The 14,232-nt window shown below is 55.6% G+C and overlaps 1 protein-coding gene across 4 annotated transcripts in view; it reads left to right on the top strand.

Moving 5' to 3' along the window:
- The window catches only part of ALPL (alkaline phosphatase, biomineralization associated), a 57,227-nt gene extending 54,138 nt beyond the window's left edge, over positions 1 to 3,089 (top strand). For 2 of the 4 annotated variants that reach the window (XM_089899565.1, XM_089899553.1), the window contains 3 exons: positions 583 to 774; positions 1,228 to 1,362; positions 2,062 to 3,089. In XM_089899565.1, the coding sequence (XP_089755691.1) occupies positions 583 to 774; positions 1,228 to 1,362; positions 2,062 to 2,327 (593 nt within the window). In that variant the 3' untranslated portion in view covers positions 2,328 to 3,089. The remainder of the gene's footprint in view (positions 1 to 582; positions 775 to 1,227; positions 1,363 to 2,061) is intronic. The other 2 variants (XM_022551969.3, XM_022551968.3) reach the window with 1 other exon arrangement.
- Positions 3,090 to 14,232: the final 11,143 nt, after the last annotated feature.

The raw sequence follows: 14,232 nt of genomic DNA, 5'->3' as shown, positions 1-14,232 counted from the left end.
CCATAGGCACTGCCCAGGCATGGAGGGTCTTTCCCCTTTAGGAGCGTGCTTTACCCTCAGAGGGGATGTATTCAAAGCGGAGATGGAAAAACAGGGCTTTACAGCAAGTCACACCTGAATTCAAATCCTAGCAGATCCCACCTTGGACACGTCACTTCCCACTCCCGGCCTCAGCTGCTCCCTCTGTAGACGGGGCTAATCGTGCCCATCTCTGCCCATGGTTGTTGTGAAAGGGAAACAAGACATCAGCTTATGATGCCTGGCACCTAGTAGCCATTCAGGCATGTTGGGTCCCTTCCCTACCTCTCCAAGGTCTTCAGGGACGCCGAGAAGCTGAAGAAGCAGTGTTGGGAGCCAAGTGGGGTGGTGGAGCTGCTTTAAACCCTGGCTTTGCGCTCTCCGTGCGTGCGCCTGTGGTCCAACAACTTGCCTTCTGAGGCGCTGTGAAGGTCGAATGGCTGTGCCAGGTGCCTCGTGTGGTGCCTGGCCCAGGGGAGTCCCCTGGCCATCACGGGATGGGAATTGGGGGTCAGATCTCCTTCCCCGCCCCCTCACTGGAGGCCTTTGCCTTGGTGTCCCAAGGGGGAAGGATTGACCACGGGCACCATGAGGGCAAAGCCAAGCAGGCACTCCACGAGGTGGTGGAGATGGACCGGGCAATCGGGCAGGCAGGCACCATGACCTCCGTGGAAGACACGCTGACCGTTGTCACCGCTGACCACTCCCACGTCTTTACCTTTGGCGGGTACACCCCCCGTGGCAACTCTATTTTTGGTAGGTGGGCCTCCATTGGGGTGGGCACTGGGCACTCCCAGGGTCTGCCCTCTGGGAGCAGGAGTGGGGTGGGAGACCTGGCAAGCCCAGGGCCTGGCACGTGTGAGACTCAGAATTGGGCAGGGAGGAGAAGTCACTGACAGGTGGGGGAACACAGGATGGGGGATGGAGTGAAGTGATGCCTGGGTGGGTGTATGGGTGGCCACCTGGATGATGGATGGGTAGAAAAATGAGAGGGAGGATGGATTAATGGACAGGGGAGAGGAGAGGATGGATGGATGGATGGAAGGATGGAAGGACAGACCAACAGATGGGAGGATGTGGGCACAGTGAAAACTGAAGGGTGGCTGGTTGGAAATAAATTGGGTTTGGAAGGCGACTTCCTTGAAAGGGGACCCAGGGGTTGCCAAGCTGGGGGCTGGGGACTGTACTCCAACATGACCCCTGGACCAGTGCCTCCCTGTGCAGGTCTGGCCCCCATGGTGAGTGACACAGACAAGAAGCCTTTCACTGCCATCCTGTACGGCAACGGGCCTGGCTACAAGGTGGTAGGCGGTGAGCGAGAGAATGTCTCCATGGTGGACTACGGTAAGACTGCAAGGCCCAGAGCTGGGAGGGGACAGGGCACCCTCTTAGGGATGAGCTTGGAAACAGTGTAGTCCTGTGGTTAAGGCTCAGGGGGGTGTCTCAGAATAGCCAGGACTTGAGTCAGAACAACCTTAGTTTGAATCCCTCCTAAAATCTAGCAGCTCTGTGACCTTGAGCAAATAACTTCACCTTCCTCAGCTTCTGTTTCCTCCATATCTACCTCCTAAGTTTGTCTGAAGGACTAGATAGATCTGATGAGCTTAGCGTGGTGCCTGGCATGTGTAGGTACTTGCTATGTTACACTGTCGTTTTTACTGGCTGTATAATATTCCAGTGTGTGAGTCTTCCCAGTCTGCTTATCCAATTCCATATTGTTGGATGTTTGTTCATGATGTCCCCAGGGGTCCCTGGGGGCCTAATGGCACAGCCAATGGTAAGATGCTCTCCTGGGTTGACTCTTCCCTTCTAATCCAGACGGCCCGGGTGAGGTCTGGGGGTTGAGAGTGCAGGCTTCTGTGTCAGAACAGACTCAGGCCCAAATCCTGTGGCCTGGTGCGAAATGACTTCCCTCCAGTGAGCCTCAGTTTCCTCTTCTATAAAATGGGGGCATTCAAGCCAACCTGGAAGGGGCACGGGGAAGCTACTGCATAGTGCCAGGCCCCTGGTAGGCTCTCAGCAAGTGTTTCTTCTGGCCCGCAGCTCACAACAACTACCAGGCACAGTCTGCCGTGCCCCTGCGCCACGAGACCCATGGCGGGGAGGACGTAGCCATCTTCGCCAAGGGCCCCATGGCACACCTGCTGCACGGCGTCCACGAGCAGAACTACATCCCCCACGTGATGGCTTACGCAGCCTGCATCGGTGCCAACCGCGACCACTGTGCCTCCGCCAGCTTGTCAGGCAGCCCCTCCCCAGGCCCTCTGCTGTTCCTGCTGGCCCTGCTCCCCCTGGCCATCCTGTTCTGAGGGCCCAGGGCCTGGGCATCTACCAGCCCATGACAGATGGCTGGCCTCCCTCTCCAAGTGCTGCCCACCCCTGGCAGCCCACACCTCAAGGGGCGGGAGGCAGAGGCCTCCACAGCCTCTGCAGCTGCCAGAAAGGGGACCCAGGAAACCAAAGTCTGCCTGCTGCCCACCTCGCTCCCCGCTGGAAATCTCCACCAGTTGCTGACCTCCAGCCTCTGCCCCCACCCGCTGCCCCTTTGGCCAACAGGGTAGGTTTCTCTTGGGCAGGCAGAGAGCATAGACTGCAGAACTTCTCAAAGCATCTTATTTTTCTAGCAGACGTATTTCTCCAGACCCAGAGGCCTTGGAGCTTCTACGGAACATTCCGGATCTGACCGTCCCACTCCCCTCTCCTTCCCTCTGGAACCCACCAGGCCCCACCAGGCTCATGTCCCTGTCCCCAAGCCCAGTCCTAACTGCAGGGGAGACCAAGTCCTTCTCCTCAGGATGGGGGTTTGCTCACTCACTCATTCCAAGGCCGCCTGGGGCTCCCAGGAAGTCAGCTCCTGGGACTGGCCATCCAGCCCAGGGTGGCCCAGGCTGGGAAGGGCAGCCTGGCAGAGCATACACTTCCCAGCTCTGAACACACATGCCAGCTCCTCTCTGAAGTGACTCTCCTGTTTGGAGCAGCCAAAAATTTTTCGCTTTTTGATGTTGGTTAAAAGGGAACACAAAACATTGAAATAAAACTTTCCAAGTATTTCTGAGGACAGGACTGAGTCTTTGTGGTCAGTGAGGAAGAGATTGAAATAAGATCATTTCTCTGGGAAGAACTGGACTCAGGGCCCAGGAGCACAGGTGGGGTTGGACGGGGAGAAAGGGGTCTCCTGCTGACCTGGGGACTTCACCGCTCATTACCTGGGCGACTTTGGACAAAGTCCTTTGTGTCTCTGCCTCTCCATTTCCTTATCTGTAAAATGGGAGACAGTCCACTCTGGGGTTGCCATGAGGATTAAAGAAGACTGCCTCTGTGCCCTGAAACCCACGGCAGGAAGGCCTTCAAGGGCCCTGGGACACCCTTGCTGCGTGGCGCTCACAAACAACTGCCCACCCTGGCCCATTGTAGCTGTTCCTCCATTCATTCACTCAATAAGCATTGAGTATGAGCCAGGCACCGTACTAGGTCCTAAGAATTTAGTGGTTGCCCTCACAGAGCTTCAGCCTAGATGACTGTGATTTTTCCATTCCTGATTTTCAAGCCCAGGTACCAGACTCAAGATTACACCTGATATTGGGGGTATACAGAGTTGCCCAAGTTTGCTCCTCTTTCCTCAATTAGAATCAAAGTCCCAATAATGATACTAATCCTAACAATTGATATTGATCATTTACCATCTGCTAATCTCTGTGCTTGATGCTTGTATGCATTCAGTTCATTTAATCCTCACTAGGAAGTAGGCCTCCATCATCCACATTTCTAGATGATGAAGCCAAGGGTGCAGGAGGGGATGTGAGTGCCCAAGGTCCCTCAAGTTGTGGAGCTGGAATTTGATTACAAAGTTCCCATACTTAATGACACGCTTTATTTCTTTATAATGCATTTCCAACCTCCTGCCAACCAGGCTTTGAGGCAGCCAGTCCTAATGACTCATAACGGGCCAGTTAAAGATGAACTTGGAAAGATGAGAAATTGTATGTCAGAAGCAGACATCCTTCAAGAATGAAAATGCAGCTGAGCAGATTTCTCTTTGAGTTTCCTAGCAGTCCTGTTAAAAAGGGAGGCACAGCCGAGCTGATGCTGGGTTAACAAATTAAGCTACATGCCTACATTCTCGCCAGGACAGAGACCTCATCTTCAACTGTACATTACAGCATTTTCATTTGTTATTCTCATACCATCTTCATAATTTTTGTCATATCTCTGTACTATCATTTCCTAAACACTTCTTCTTTTCTTTTTTTAAATTTGTTTTGGCTGCACCAGGTCTTAGTTGGCGGCATGCAGGATCCTTAGTTGCGGCATGCAGACTTCTTAGTTGGGGCGTGCAAACTCTTAGTTGCGGCATACATGCAGGATCTAGTTCCCTGACCAGGGATCAAACCCACATCCCCTGCACTGGGAGCACGGAGTGTTTACCCCCTGGACCACCAGGGGAGTCCCCCTAAACACGTCTTTAACTTCACATTTAAGCAGTCTGTTTTCAAAAGTTCACCAGGGACTTCCCTGGTGGCACAGTGGTTAAGAATCTGCCTGTCAACGCAGGGGACACAGGTTCGAGCCCTGGTCCGGGAAGATCCCACATGTCGTGGAGCAACTAATCCTGTGCCCACAACTACTGAAGCCCGCATGCCTAGAGCCTGTGCTCCGCAACAAGAGAAGCCACTGCAATGAGAAGCCTTTGCACCGCAACAAAGAGTAGCCCCTGCTCGCCACAACTAGAGAAAGCCCATGTGCAGCAACAAAGACCCAACGCAGCCAGAAATAAATTTTAAAAAGTTCGCCAGTACCACCCAAAATCAATTTACACGTCTCTGGGGTATGCAAACCATCCTTTGTGTCTTAGGTTGGATTTTCCAGAGGCAGACTCTGAGACAAGGACCTGAGTACAACTAGTTTATAAAAGGAACCCAGAAAGCACCAGGCAGAGTGGGGAAGTCAGCATGGAAAGGGAAGGATATGTTATTAAGCAGGTTACCGTTCTGGACAACTAGGGCTCAGCCCCACTGTGGGCCTCCAGGAGACTGTGTAGAAGATGTATCTCAGAGTTACATCACTGTGGGGCGAGGGAGCTGGGGTATTTATTCTCCAGCTCTAATCCCTCATTGGCTGAGGGCTGCTCCCAGGAAAATGAACACCCTGGCCCTTCCAACTGGCCCCTGGAAGGGCTGAGACAAAGTTCCCAAGCATTTGCTAGAACAGTAAATGCTCAAAGGATACTAACAAAGCACCATCATATCTGTTAAACTTTGGGATGGGGTTCAAAAGCATGGGCTGTGAGTCAGGGAGATAGGGGTTCCTGTCTCTGCTCCATCACTCTCTCGTTTCCATGAGCTCAGGAGAGTTCTTTAACTTCGCTGACGTTCCATTCCTGCATCTGAATGTACGGTCCCAGCACCATGCTGAACACATGCTGAGCCTTTAGGATCCCATGAGAAACAAGGAGCTCCTCCTGCCGGGAGTCCAGGCTGTGGGCTGATGTCTGCTTCAAGGATAATCAAGGATGCTCAGGCGCCACTGCTCCAGAGTCTTCCCCATGCCTCCCTCACCCAGGCTGGACCCCACATCTTCACGTCACTCATCACCCCTTTAGTCTAACTGTTGGTGGCTCTGAGTCCTAATCCAGGCCAGGGGTCCAGGCAGAGGTCCCAGCTCCACCCATCCACCCGCAGAACTAGAAGCTAAGGGTGACAGTAAGATGCTTTCTCAGGGAGGAAGACTGAAGCTAAGCTGACAAATCCTCTTCTAGTCATCCAGATAACCCTGTCTTCTGTTAAAGAGAAATCTAGAACTTAACACAATAAGAGTTTATTTCTATCTCAAACATCTGGTGGTGCCTCTGGTCAGGTGCCTGGGACCCAGGTTCTTTCCACTATGTGGCTCTGCTCTCCTCTAAGTTCCAGATGTTCTATCTAACCAGAACGTCTATCTGACCAGCTCACCAATGAGGGGGGTGGGAGGGACCCACTTTTTAACCACTTCTTCCTGGAAGTAACATATGTCCCTTCTACTCACGGTGCATTGGTGAGATCTAGTCACATGATCCCATCAAACGCAAAGGAGGCTGGGAAATGTAGTCTTCAGTTGAGTGGCTGTTTCCCACCAACAACTCTAGCAGGTTCTCAACTACGGCACTACCGGCACTTGGGGCTGGGTGCTTCTCTGTTGTGAGGACTGTCCTGTGCATTGCAGGATGGTTAGCAACATGCCCAGCCCCTCCTCACTAGATTTCTAGGGGACGCAATCGCTGCCCCCCACCCCACTCAACAGTGAGCACCTTTGCTCCACAGAAAGGAAGGGGTGTAGGAAGCTTGGGTTGTCTTGTCTCAGCTTCACTTACGCTCAGGGCACCTTCCAACTCACATGCTCCCCAGACGTCACTGAGTATCCTCACAGTGTTTCAGAACATTGGGAACTTGCACAAAAGATTTGAATTTCTGGCTTTTTTTGAAAAATTGGAAGGTGTGCTGGCACCGCCCCACATTTCTGCAGGGCAGTAGTCAGCTGGAGCTGAGAGACGGCTGTCCATCTTGGGGGTACCTCTCCTGTTTGCCTCAGTCCCCAGGGTTCCCTGTACCCTTATGCAAAGCCCCTCTGGACTGGCGTTACTTGTCTGGTCGTTGTGGAAACTGAGCTTGTGGCCCCTGCCTTTTTCTGGGCCATAGCCTGGGCCACGCCTGGGAGATAACTGCGAACAGGCCCAAGACTCTATCCTCAGGAAGTTCATGTCTCATGGTAGAGACCACCAGAGGGAATTCCAGGGTGGTGGGGAGGCAAGGAACTGTGGGGGCATGGAAGGGGCACCTAACCAGCTGGGGGCACAAGTGGGGTGGGCACAGAGACAGAAGGCAAAGAATGACCTGGGGCTTGACAAGGCGAAGAGGACTGAGGCAGGCATGAGGCTACAGAGGGGAATTCAGAGGAAATGTTGTGGGAAAGATGGGCAGGAGGGCCTCAAATGCCATTCCAAGAAGCCAGGGGTTGACTTTGAAGACCCTGGGGAGCCATGGAAGATTCTGGAGCTGGGGCGTGAGCATCATTTTTGAAAGATCATCTTGGCTGCCAGCTCTGAGAAGAATTAGAGGCTGGGAAACCAACAAGGAGTCTGCTGCAAAAGGCCAGGCAAGGGAAGCTGGGGTCATGGAGGTGGGGAGGAGGAGGCAGTCCCCAAACCTGTGCCTGAGAGTCTCAGTCCTATTTGTGAAGAAGGAAACTGGACCAGCATGTAAGTGGATAGATTGTCAGCAAACTTACTGCTCTGAGATTGAAGGCAGGAGGGAGCAGGGGACCTACAATGCATCGCACACCCTACTAAGCACCCAAGACATGGCAGTGAAGTTGTAGGATGGTTAGTAGCATCCCCAGATGCTAGACACATCCACATACCCCACCACCATCCTGTGAGCTGGACAACATCATCCCCATTTTACAGATTAGAAAGTTGAGGCTTGGCAGGGCACAGGGACCTGTTCCATGGCTTGTTAGTGACAGCTGCAAGTTGAACCCAGGTCTGCCTGACCCCCAGTCCACCTCCTCCAAGGCCCTCCGAGGCGCTAATCTCTCCAAGGAAAACAACCCCAGCCCCAACAGCCACAGAAGCCCTTCGATCAGGTAGTGAGATCCCCAAAGCAGCAGCGTTTATAATTAGCCCTGGTGGCTAACCCTGAGACCTCCCACCAAGATCTAGTACCAGCCGATCTGGGGGTGGGATGGGGGATTAAGTTCTCAGAAGAGGATTTGGGCTTCCGAGTTCCTGTGTGGCTTCCTGGGGCCTCCTTGTGATGCTGCCTTGATCATGGCTCCAGGCTCTTTTCCGGCTCCTCAGCCATCTGCCCGCAACCTCAGGATGGGGGGCACGCACATGACCCACCAGCCCAGCAGGGGCAGGCGGGGCATGGGGCCGCCACCGGCCATTGCTGACTCTCCCTCCTGCCCACTGGAACCGAGGCTTAGAGTCGCTGAGGTGTTGGAAACACTGGCTACAGGCACAGCCGTGGACATTTCCACGGTGCTCCCTGAGTGCCAGCATCCTTCCTCGTGCTTCACAGCGCACTTAACTCATTTATCCGCCCGACCACTCTCCGAGGGCAGGGACTGTTATTGTCTCTGGTTTACAGATGAGGAAAAGGAAGCAGAGAGAAATCTGATAACTTCTGTGAAGTCCCACAACTAACAGGAGATGAGAAGGACGTGAAGGCAGGCAGTGCGACCGCGCACCGGGCCGGATGAGCAGCAGAAAGCAGGAGTCGGGATTGTAACTCTGCAAAGGTTCGAGGGAGCAGGGCTGCCGGCGTCAGTCAGGAGATCCTGACCTCTTGGGCCTGTGCCTTTGTCCCAGTGGGGAGTGCCCAGCAGCCTCAGGCAGAGCCCCTGCCTCCCCCTGCCTCCCCCTGCCTCCCCCTGCCTCCCCCTGCCTCCCCCTGCCTCCCCCTGCCTCCTCCTCCCTCCCCCTCCCTCCTCCTCCCTCCCCCTGCCCAGGCCAGGGCGGGTGGCCCCAGGGTCTCTGAGGTCAGCCTGGGCTTGAACACTCTGGCTGAGGACCCTGTAATCAACCTCCTGCCCACTCAGGTGACCTGGTTGGGGAACAGTGGTGGCTAAGAGGCTGTGCCCTGAGGATGGGGGCTGGGTCAGGATGAGAAGAGGGCTCTGGGGCAGGATATGGACAGGCTCAAGGTGTGACCATTCCCTCTTCTCCCAGAGCCCTTCCAGGGCTAAGGCCTGAGCAGGTGCTGCCTGTTCTCAGGGTATGAACAGCTGCTGTCCTGACATCCAACCTCAAGGCAAGATTCAGTGCTGGATGGGCCTTTTGCCCTGATCCCTCCACTCCTGAGGGATCTCCTGGGGACAGGCCTCTTTCCATTGTCACCCAGACAAAGCTCAGGGCTGGAGTTGGCTTCTGCAGGCCAGGGAGGAAGGTAGCCCAGAGAGGGTCAGAGACCAAGTTGAAGTCACACAGTAAAATGGGCAGAGGAGCCCAGCTTCCACCTCTGGCAAAGGGTTCTCCCAGTCTCCTGACCCTGGGTCCAGCTAGCTCAGGGTCAGCCATGCCTTGGGACTGTGGGTGCCAGTGAGAGAGGAGGACACAGGAGCCCAGTGCCTGCCTCACGCTGGCATCTCAGCACCCCCTCCCCGCCAGCCATCTCTCTCCACCCTCTTAGGTAGGGCACTGGCATTGGCCCCATTTTACAAATAAGAAAACCAAGGTCCAGAGAGTGACTGGGGGCCCTGCTGTAGCTGGTGGGCAGGGAGGACTTGTCTGAGGAGGTGACACTTGGTTTGAGACCCAGTCGGTAAGAAGGTGGCCTTTCAAAGAGCTGGAGGAAAGATTATTCCACGTAGGATAAAGCAAGTGCAAAGACCCTGGGGCAGGAATACTCTTAATATGTTTGAGGGACAGAAATAACCAATGTGGCTGGAGCCCAGAGAAAGGGGAGACGGTGGATGGGATGAGGTGGGAGTGGCGGAGAGGAGCTGTGTTGCGTGGGGCACGATAGGCACCTGCATCTTCTTCTGTCACATGGGAAGGTTAGGCGCAGGGAGCGACACAATCCAGCTTATGGAAAGATTGCTCTGGCTGCCATGCAGGGATCAGCAACGCCAGGGGCAGATGCCGGAGGGCAGTCTGGAGGCCTTTCTGTTGCTGGGGGTGGAGGTGGTGATGGCTTGGACCAGCTAAGTGTGGTGGGAAGGGGCTTCATCCCAGACACGTTTGGGAATTAAAGCCAGCCGGGCTTGCTGACGGGCTGAATGCAGGGAGCAGAGGAAACAGCGGAAGCAGGGATGCCCCTTCAGTTTGGGGTCTGAGCACCTGGGTGGAATGCCATTTATGCATATGGGGGAGCAGATTTGGGGAGAAAATAGAGAGTTGGTTTGGATCACGTTAGCTTGGAGATGCCCATTGGACTTTGGAGTGGACATGCTGGTAGGTAGTTGGGAAAGAGTCTGGAGTTCAGGCGAGGAGCCCAGGCCGGAGATAGAAGGATGAGCGTCACAATGGCATTTAAAGCTATAGAGGAGGGAGAGGATGAAACGTGCCCAAGATCACAGAGAGCCAGTGGCCAGGATTTGAACTGGGCTCTGTCAGACTCCAAAACCCATGAGAGCTCTTTCCACTCCATCAGGCAGTCACCTGGGAGAGGGGAACAGAGGGGGTTGTGTCAGAGGCGTGGGCGGGGGCTGTAAGACTTGGGGGCGGGGGCAAGAAGAAGCCCCTGAAAATGACTTTGGGAACAACTGAGATCCTTCCAGCCTGGGCTGCCCACCCCACAACCACAGCCTGCCCAGCTGGTGGAGCCCTGGTCAAGCATGGAGTGCTGACCCCTGCCCATTGTACAGATGGAGAAACCGAGGTCCAGAGGAGGGCAGGGCTGGACGCTAGGTCTTCTGCCTGCCAACCCTGGCTTCTCCACCAGCCTCTAAGGAGGGCTCCTGTCTGAACCAATTCAGTGGTTGAGTTGCAGCCACCCAACAATGACAATCCTGAAGCGGGTGGATGTTTCTCTTGAGGTCCTCAGAGAGAACTGGGGCCTGGGGCCTTCCCTCCTGGGCTCCCCATCAGGGCAATGTTTGCCCCAGTTTAGCCATCCCCGGCCTCAGGACCCTTCCAGGTCTCTGGCAGGGCAGCCCCGAGTCTGGCACCAGTTGTGGCTCCTGCCCCGTGGCCAGGATCGAGGCCCTCCCCGGCCCCTGCCCAGACCACCCAGCGCCAGGGCCTGGTGGAGCCCAGTGGGGCTGGCAGGCAGTGTTCCCAGGCCGGCCAGTCGCGGTCTGGCTCCGCCCGAGGGGCTGTGGCCTGGGAACCACTAGCTGTCTCCTCGGGGTAGCGGCTGGGACCTCCAGAACAAACAGGGAAACCACAGGCCTGCGCCCCGCCTGAGGAGGGGAGCTGCCTCTGACCTTGTCAGCAAACGCCAGTGGGGAAGGTGCATCAGCTGGGGGGCTCGGAGCCCCTGGGTGGGGTGGGGTGTGTCTCCTCCGCCTCAGGCCGGGAACAAAGCCTGGGAATCAGACGGATCTAGGTTTATATCCAGACTCTGCCACATCCTAGCTGAGTGGCCTGGGGCAAGGGACTTTTCTGCCCCGTGCCTCAGTTTCCCTTTCTGCAAAAACAGGCCCAGTAGCCCCTGCCTCCCAGAGCTGTAGTCACATGACCTGGAGTCCACTGCATGGAAAGCACCTGGCTCAGAGCCTCGTGCACAGTAGGTCCTGGAAGGACATTAGTCCCTGACCCATCGCTGGCTCAGTGGGAGCCAGAACAATCCTGGGGGATTCCTGGGCCTGGCAGGGCAGGCCGGGACAACCTCGCTGATTCAGAGCAGTGGGCAGGGCCGGGGGGGAGGAATGGGGGAGCAGCTGACTCCACTAAAAGCCGCAATTAGAGCTCAATTTACAGAGTCGCTGTTAGTTCTTCCCAGGGCAGATGTGATTATAGGCTCGGAGCTAACCCGTTACTAACAGGATGACACACAGAGGGCCCCGTCCAGGCCATGGCAGGACGTCCAGCCCCACCCCCTCACTGTACAACTGGGGAAACCAGGCCCGAGCAGGAGGGACTAGCTCCAGCTCACACTGCAGCCCAAGCCCTGCCACCGGATGGCCACTCCAAGCTCTGTCCCCAACTCTAACTTTTCTCTGAAGGATTTCTTGCTGATCTAGAAGCCAGAGGCACTTTGAAGGAGCTGACATGCCTTGAAAAAGAGGGATGGGGTCCAAGATGGTTGAAGCCCCGAGAGGAAGCGGGCCTGTCGGGATGGCTCAGTGTGACACTGGCCATGGGGCCCGGGCCTTGGGGCCAGCCACTCCCTGCCCAACCCACAGGGGCCTCAAAATGATACCGATAATATGGGGCTTCCCTGGTAGCGCAGTGGTTAAGAATCCACCTGCCAGTGCAGGGGACACGGGTTCGAGCCCTGGTCCGGGAAGATCTCGCATGCCACGGAGCAACAAATCCCGTGCTCCACAACTACTGAGCCTGCACTCTAGAGCCCAAGAGCCACAACTACTGAGCCCGCGAGCCACGACTACTGAAGCCTGTGCATCTAAAGCCCGTGCTCCGCAACAAGAGAAGCCACCACAATGAGAAGCCTCCGCACCGCAAAGAAGAGTAGCCCCCGCTCGCCGCAACTAGAGGAAGCCCGCGCGCAGCAACGAGGACCCAACGCAGCCAAAAATAAATAAAATTTTAAAAAATGATACTGATAATAATAATAACAACAATAATCATGGTGGCTCCCCCTCTGAAGCTCTCTCACCGAGGGCTGGCATCATCTCATACCCTTCACAGTAGCCAGGGAGGGAGCTGCTACCGTTATCCCCATTGTAGGGATGGGGAAACTGAGGTTCAAAGTGGTCAGTGACTTGCCCAAGGTCACACGGGGAGCCAGTGGCAGGGCCAGCACTGGAACAGGTATGTTCCTACTGAGACCAGAAGAGATGCTGCAGTCCTTTATCACCTGGCCTGGAGCTGGGTCATCCCAGCGAATGGAGGCAGTGAGGGAGGGATCAGCAAGTGAATAAATGAATGAATGTATGAATGAATGAACAAAAAGGCTGTTTAAGGGACTCTGTCTTGGGGGAGGTGTGGGAGAACCACAGGCCTCTCCCTAGTTGGCCCCCCCAGGAAGACCCCTGAGATCAATGCGCTTCAGGAAAAGATCCAAATCTTACCTCCCCAGAAACAAGTGTCCTCAAGTTTCTGGGTCCCAGGAATCTCCCAACTGTCCAAATGTCCCCCTAAGGAGCACTGATCAGCACCTCTTTGGCCTGCTCCCCTACCTTAGTCCCCAAAAGCCCCCAATGCCGGAAGCCAGAGGTCACCCTGCCCTAGTCCCGAGCCCCGACCTGCATGCTTGCCCAGGCTGGACTCCGAGTTGGGACTGGGGTCTGGGGTGAGGGTGGGGTAGGAGAAAAGCCGGCATCATCTCTCTGTGCCCTCTGCCCTGCTCCTCCCCTCCACAGCTCACTTCGGGGAGCCCCTGGGGTGAGGGCAGTGCACACTCCCGTTGGATCCAAGGAGCTTGGGAGGGGCAGGCAGGGTGCTGGAGCCCCTGCTGGCCAGGCCCACCCCACTGCTGTGGGCATGGGTTGGGAGAATTCTTCATTCATTCAACAAATATTTATGAAGCCCCTACTGTGTGCCAGGCCCTGGGTGAGGCACCGGGGCTCAGGAGAGACCCTCCCTTCTGATGTCTATGGTTCCCCTGAGGAGGTAACTGGTGTCTGTGTATCACGTGCACCGCACCCCGCCAGCCAAGCTCCTGAGGACTGGCCCCACCCCAGAAAACTGAAAGCTCCCTGTGGGCAGGAGCTGTTCCTCCCACATCAGACAGGGATTTCCCCCAGGCGTGGCTGTGACATCCCCGCCAGGCGGGGGCTCCCTCGGTCTATAGAACCTGCTGCTCCTAAGAAATTTCTCCTCTCATTCTTAGAGCCTCCCCGATAGGGCTGCCAGATAAAACATAGGATGTCCAGTCAAACTTGAATTTCAGATAAACAAGGGATGATTTTTAGTTTAAGTATGTCCCAAATATTGCATGAGGTATACTTAAACTAAAAATCATCCCTTGTTTATCTGAAATTCAAGTTTAACTGGGCTCTGTGTGTTTCTACTTGCTAAATCTGGCCACCCTACCCCTGGAGCTCAATTCTTCTGCTCGCACCTGGCCTGGATGGATGGCCCAGGCCATGACAGAGCCCCTGCCTGCCCAGTTACAGCTCCTGTCGGTCCCCAGGACTACTGTCCTCCCCCACCAGGACCCACCTGCAGCCCCAGCTCCCAGGTGGACACTTACCCCTTACCTGGAGTGCACAGTCCAGCCTACAGACTGTCAGAAGGCTGCGGGGGCCTCCTGCATGATGGACCCAGAGAGAGGGGGATAGAGTCACAGCTGCAGAGAGGGACCTCGAGTGTCAGAGACAGAGAGAGGCAGAGACACAGAGATAAAGGGACATAAAGAGTAAGCAGATGGAGACTGTGGGAGATAGCCAAGACAGAGACAGACAGAGAGCTTAAGGCTCCCTGCCCAGAACTGCTTCAGGGAGACCAGTGCAGAGGGTGGAGGATCCTGAGAGCCCACCAGGGTTCATTCTGAGTGGATCAGGGCAGAGGCTGGGCCCCTGAGCCCCTGTACTGGGCCAGGGCTCTGCGCCCTGGATGGGCAGGCCTTGGGAGGCAGCTTGGGGTCTCCGGCACTGGCAGTCGGGTGGGAG

This window comes from Delphinapterus leucas, chromosome 1 (assembly GCF_059928025.1).
Source record: "Delphinapterus leucas isolate spDelLeu-1000000601 "Yukka" chromosome 1, BTC_Dleu_Yukka2, whole genome shotgun sequence".
Taxonomy (NCBI): Eukaryota; Metazoa; Chordata; class Mammalia; order Artiodactyla; family Monodontidae; genus Delphinapterus; species Delphinapterus leucas.
The sequence above is the reverse complement of the archived record's forward strand: the minus strand, read 5'-3'. Positions and strand labels throughout refer to the sequence as shown.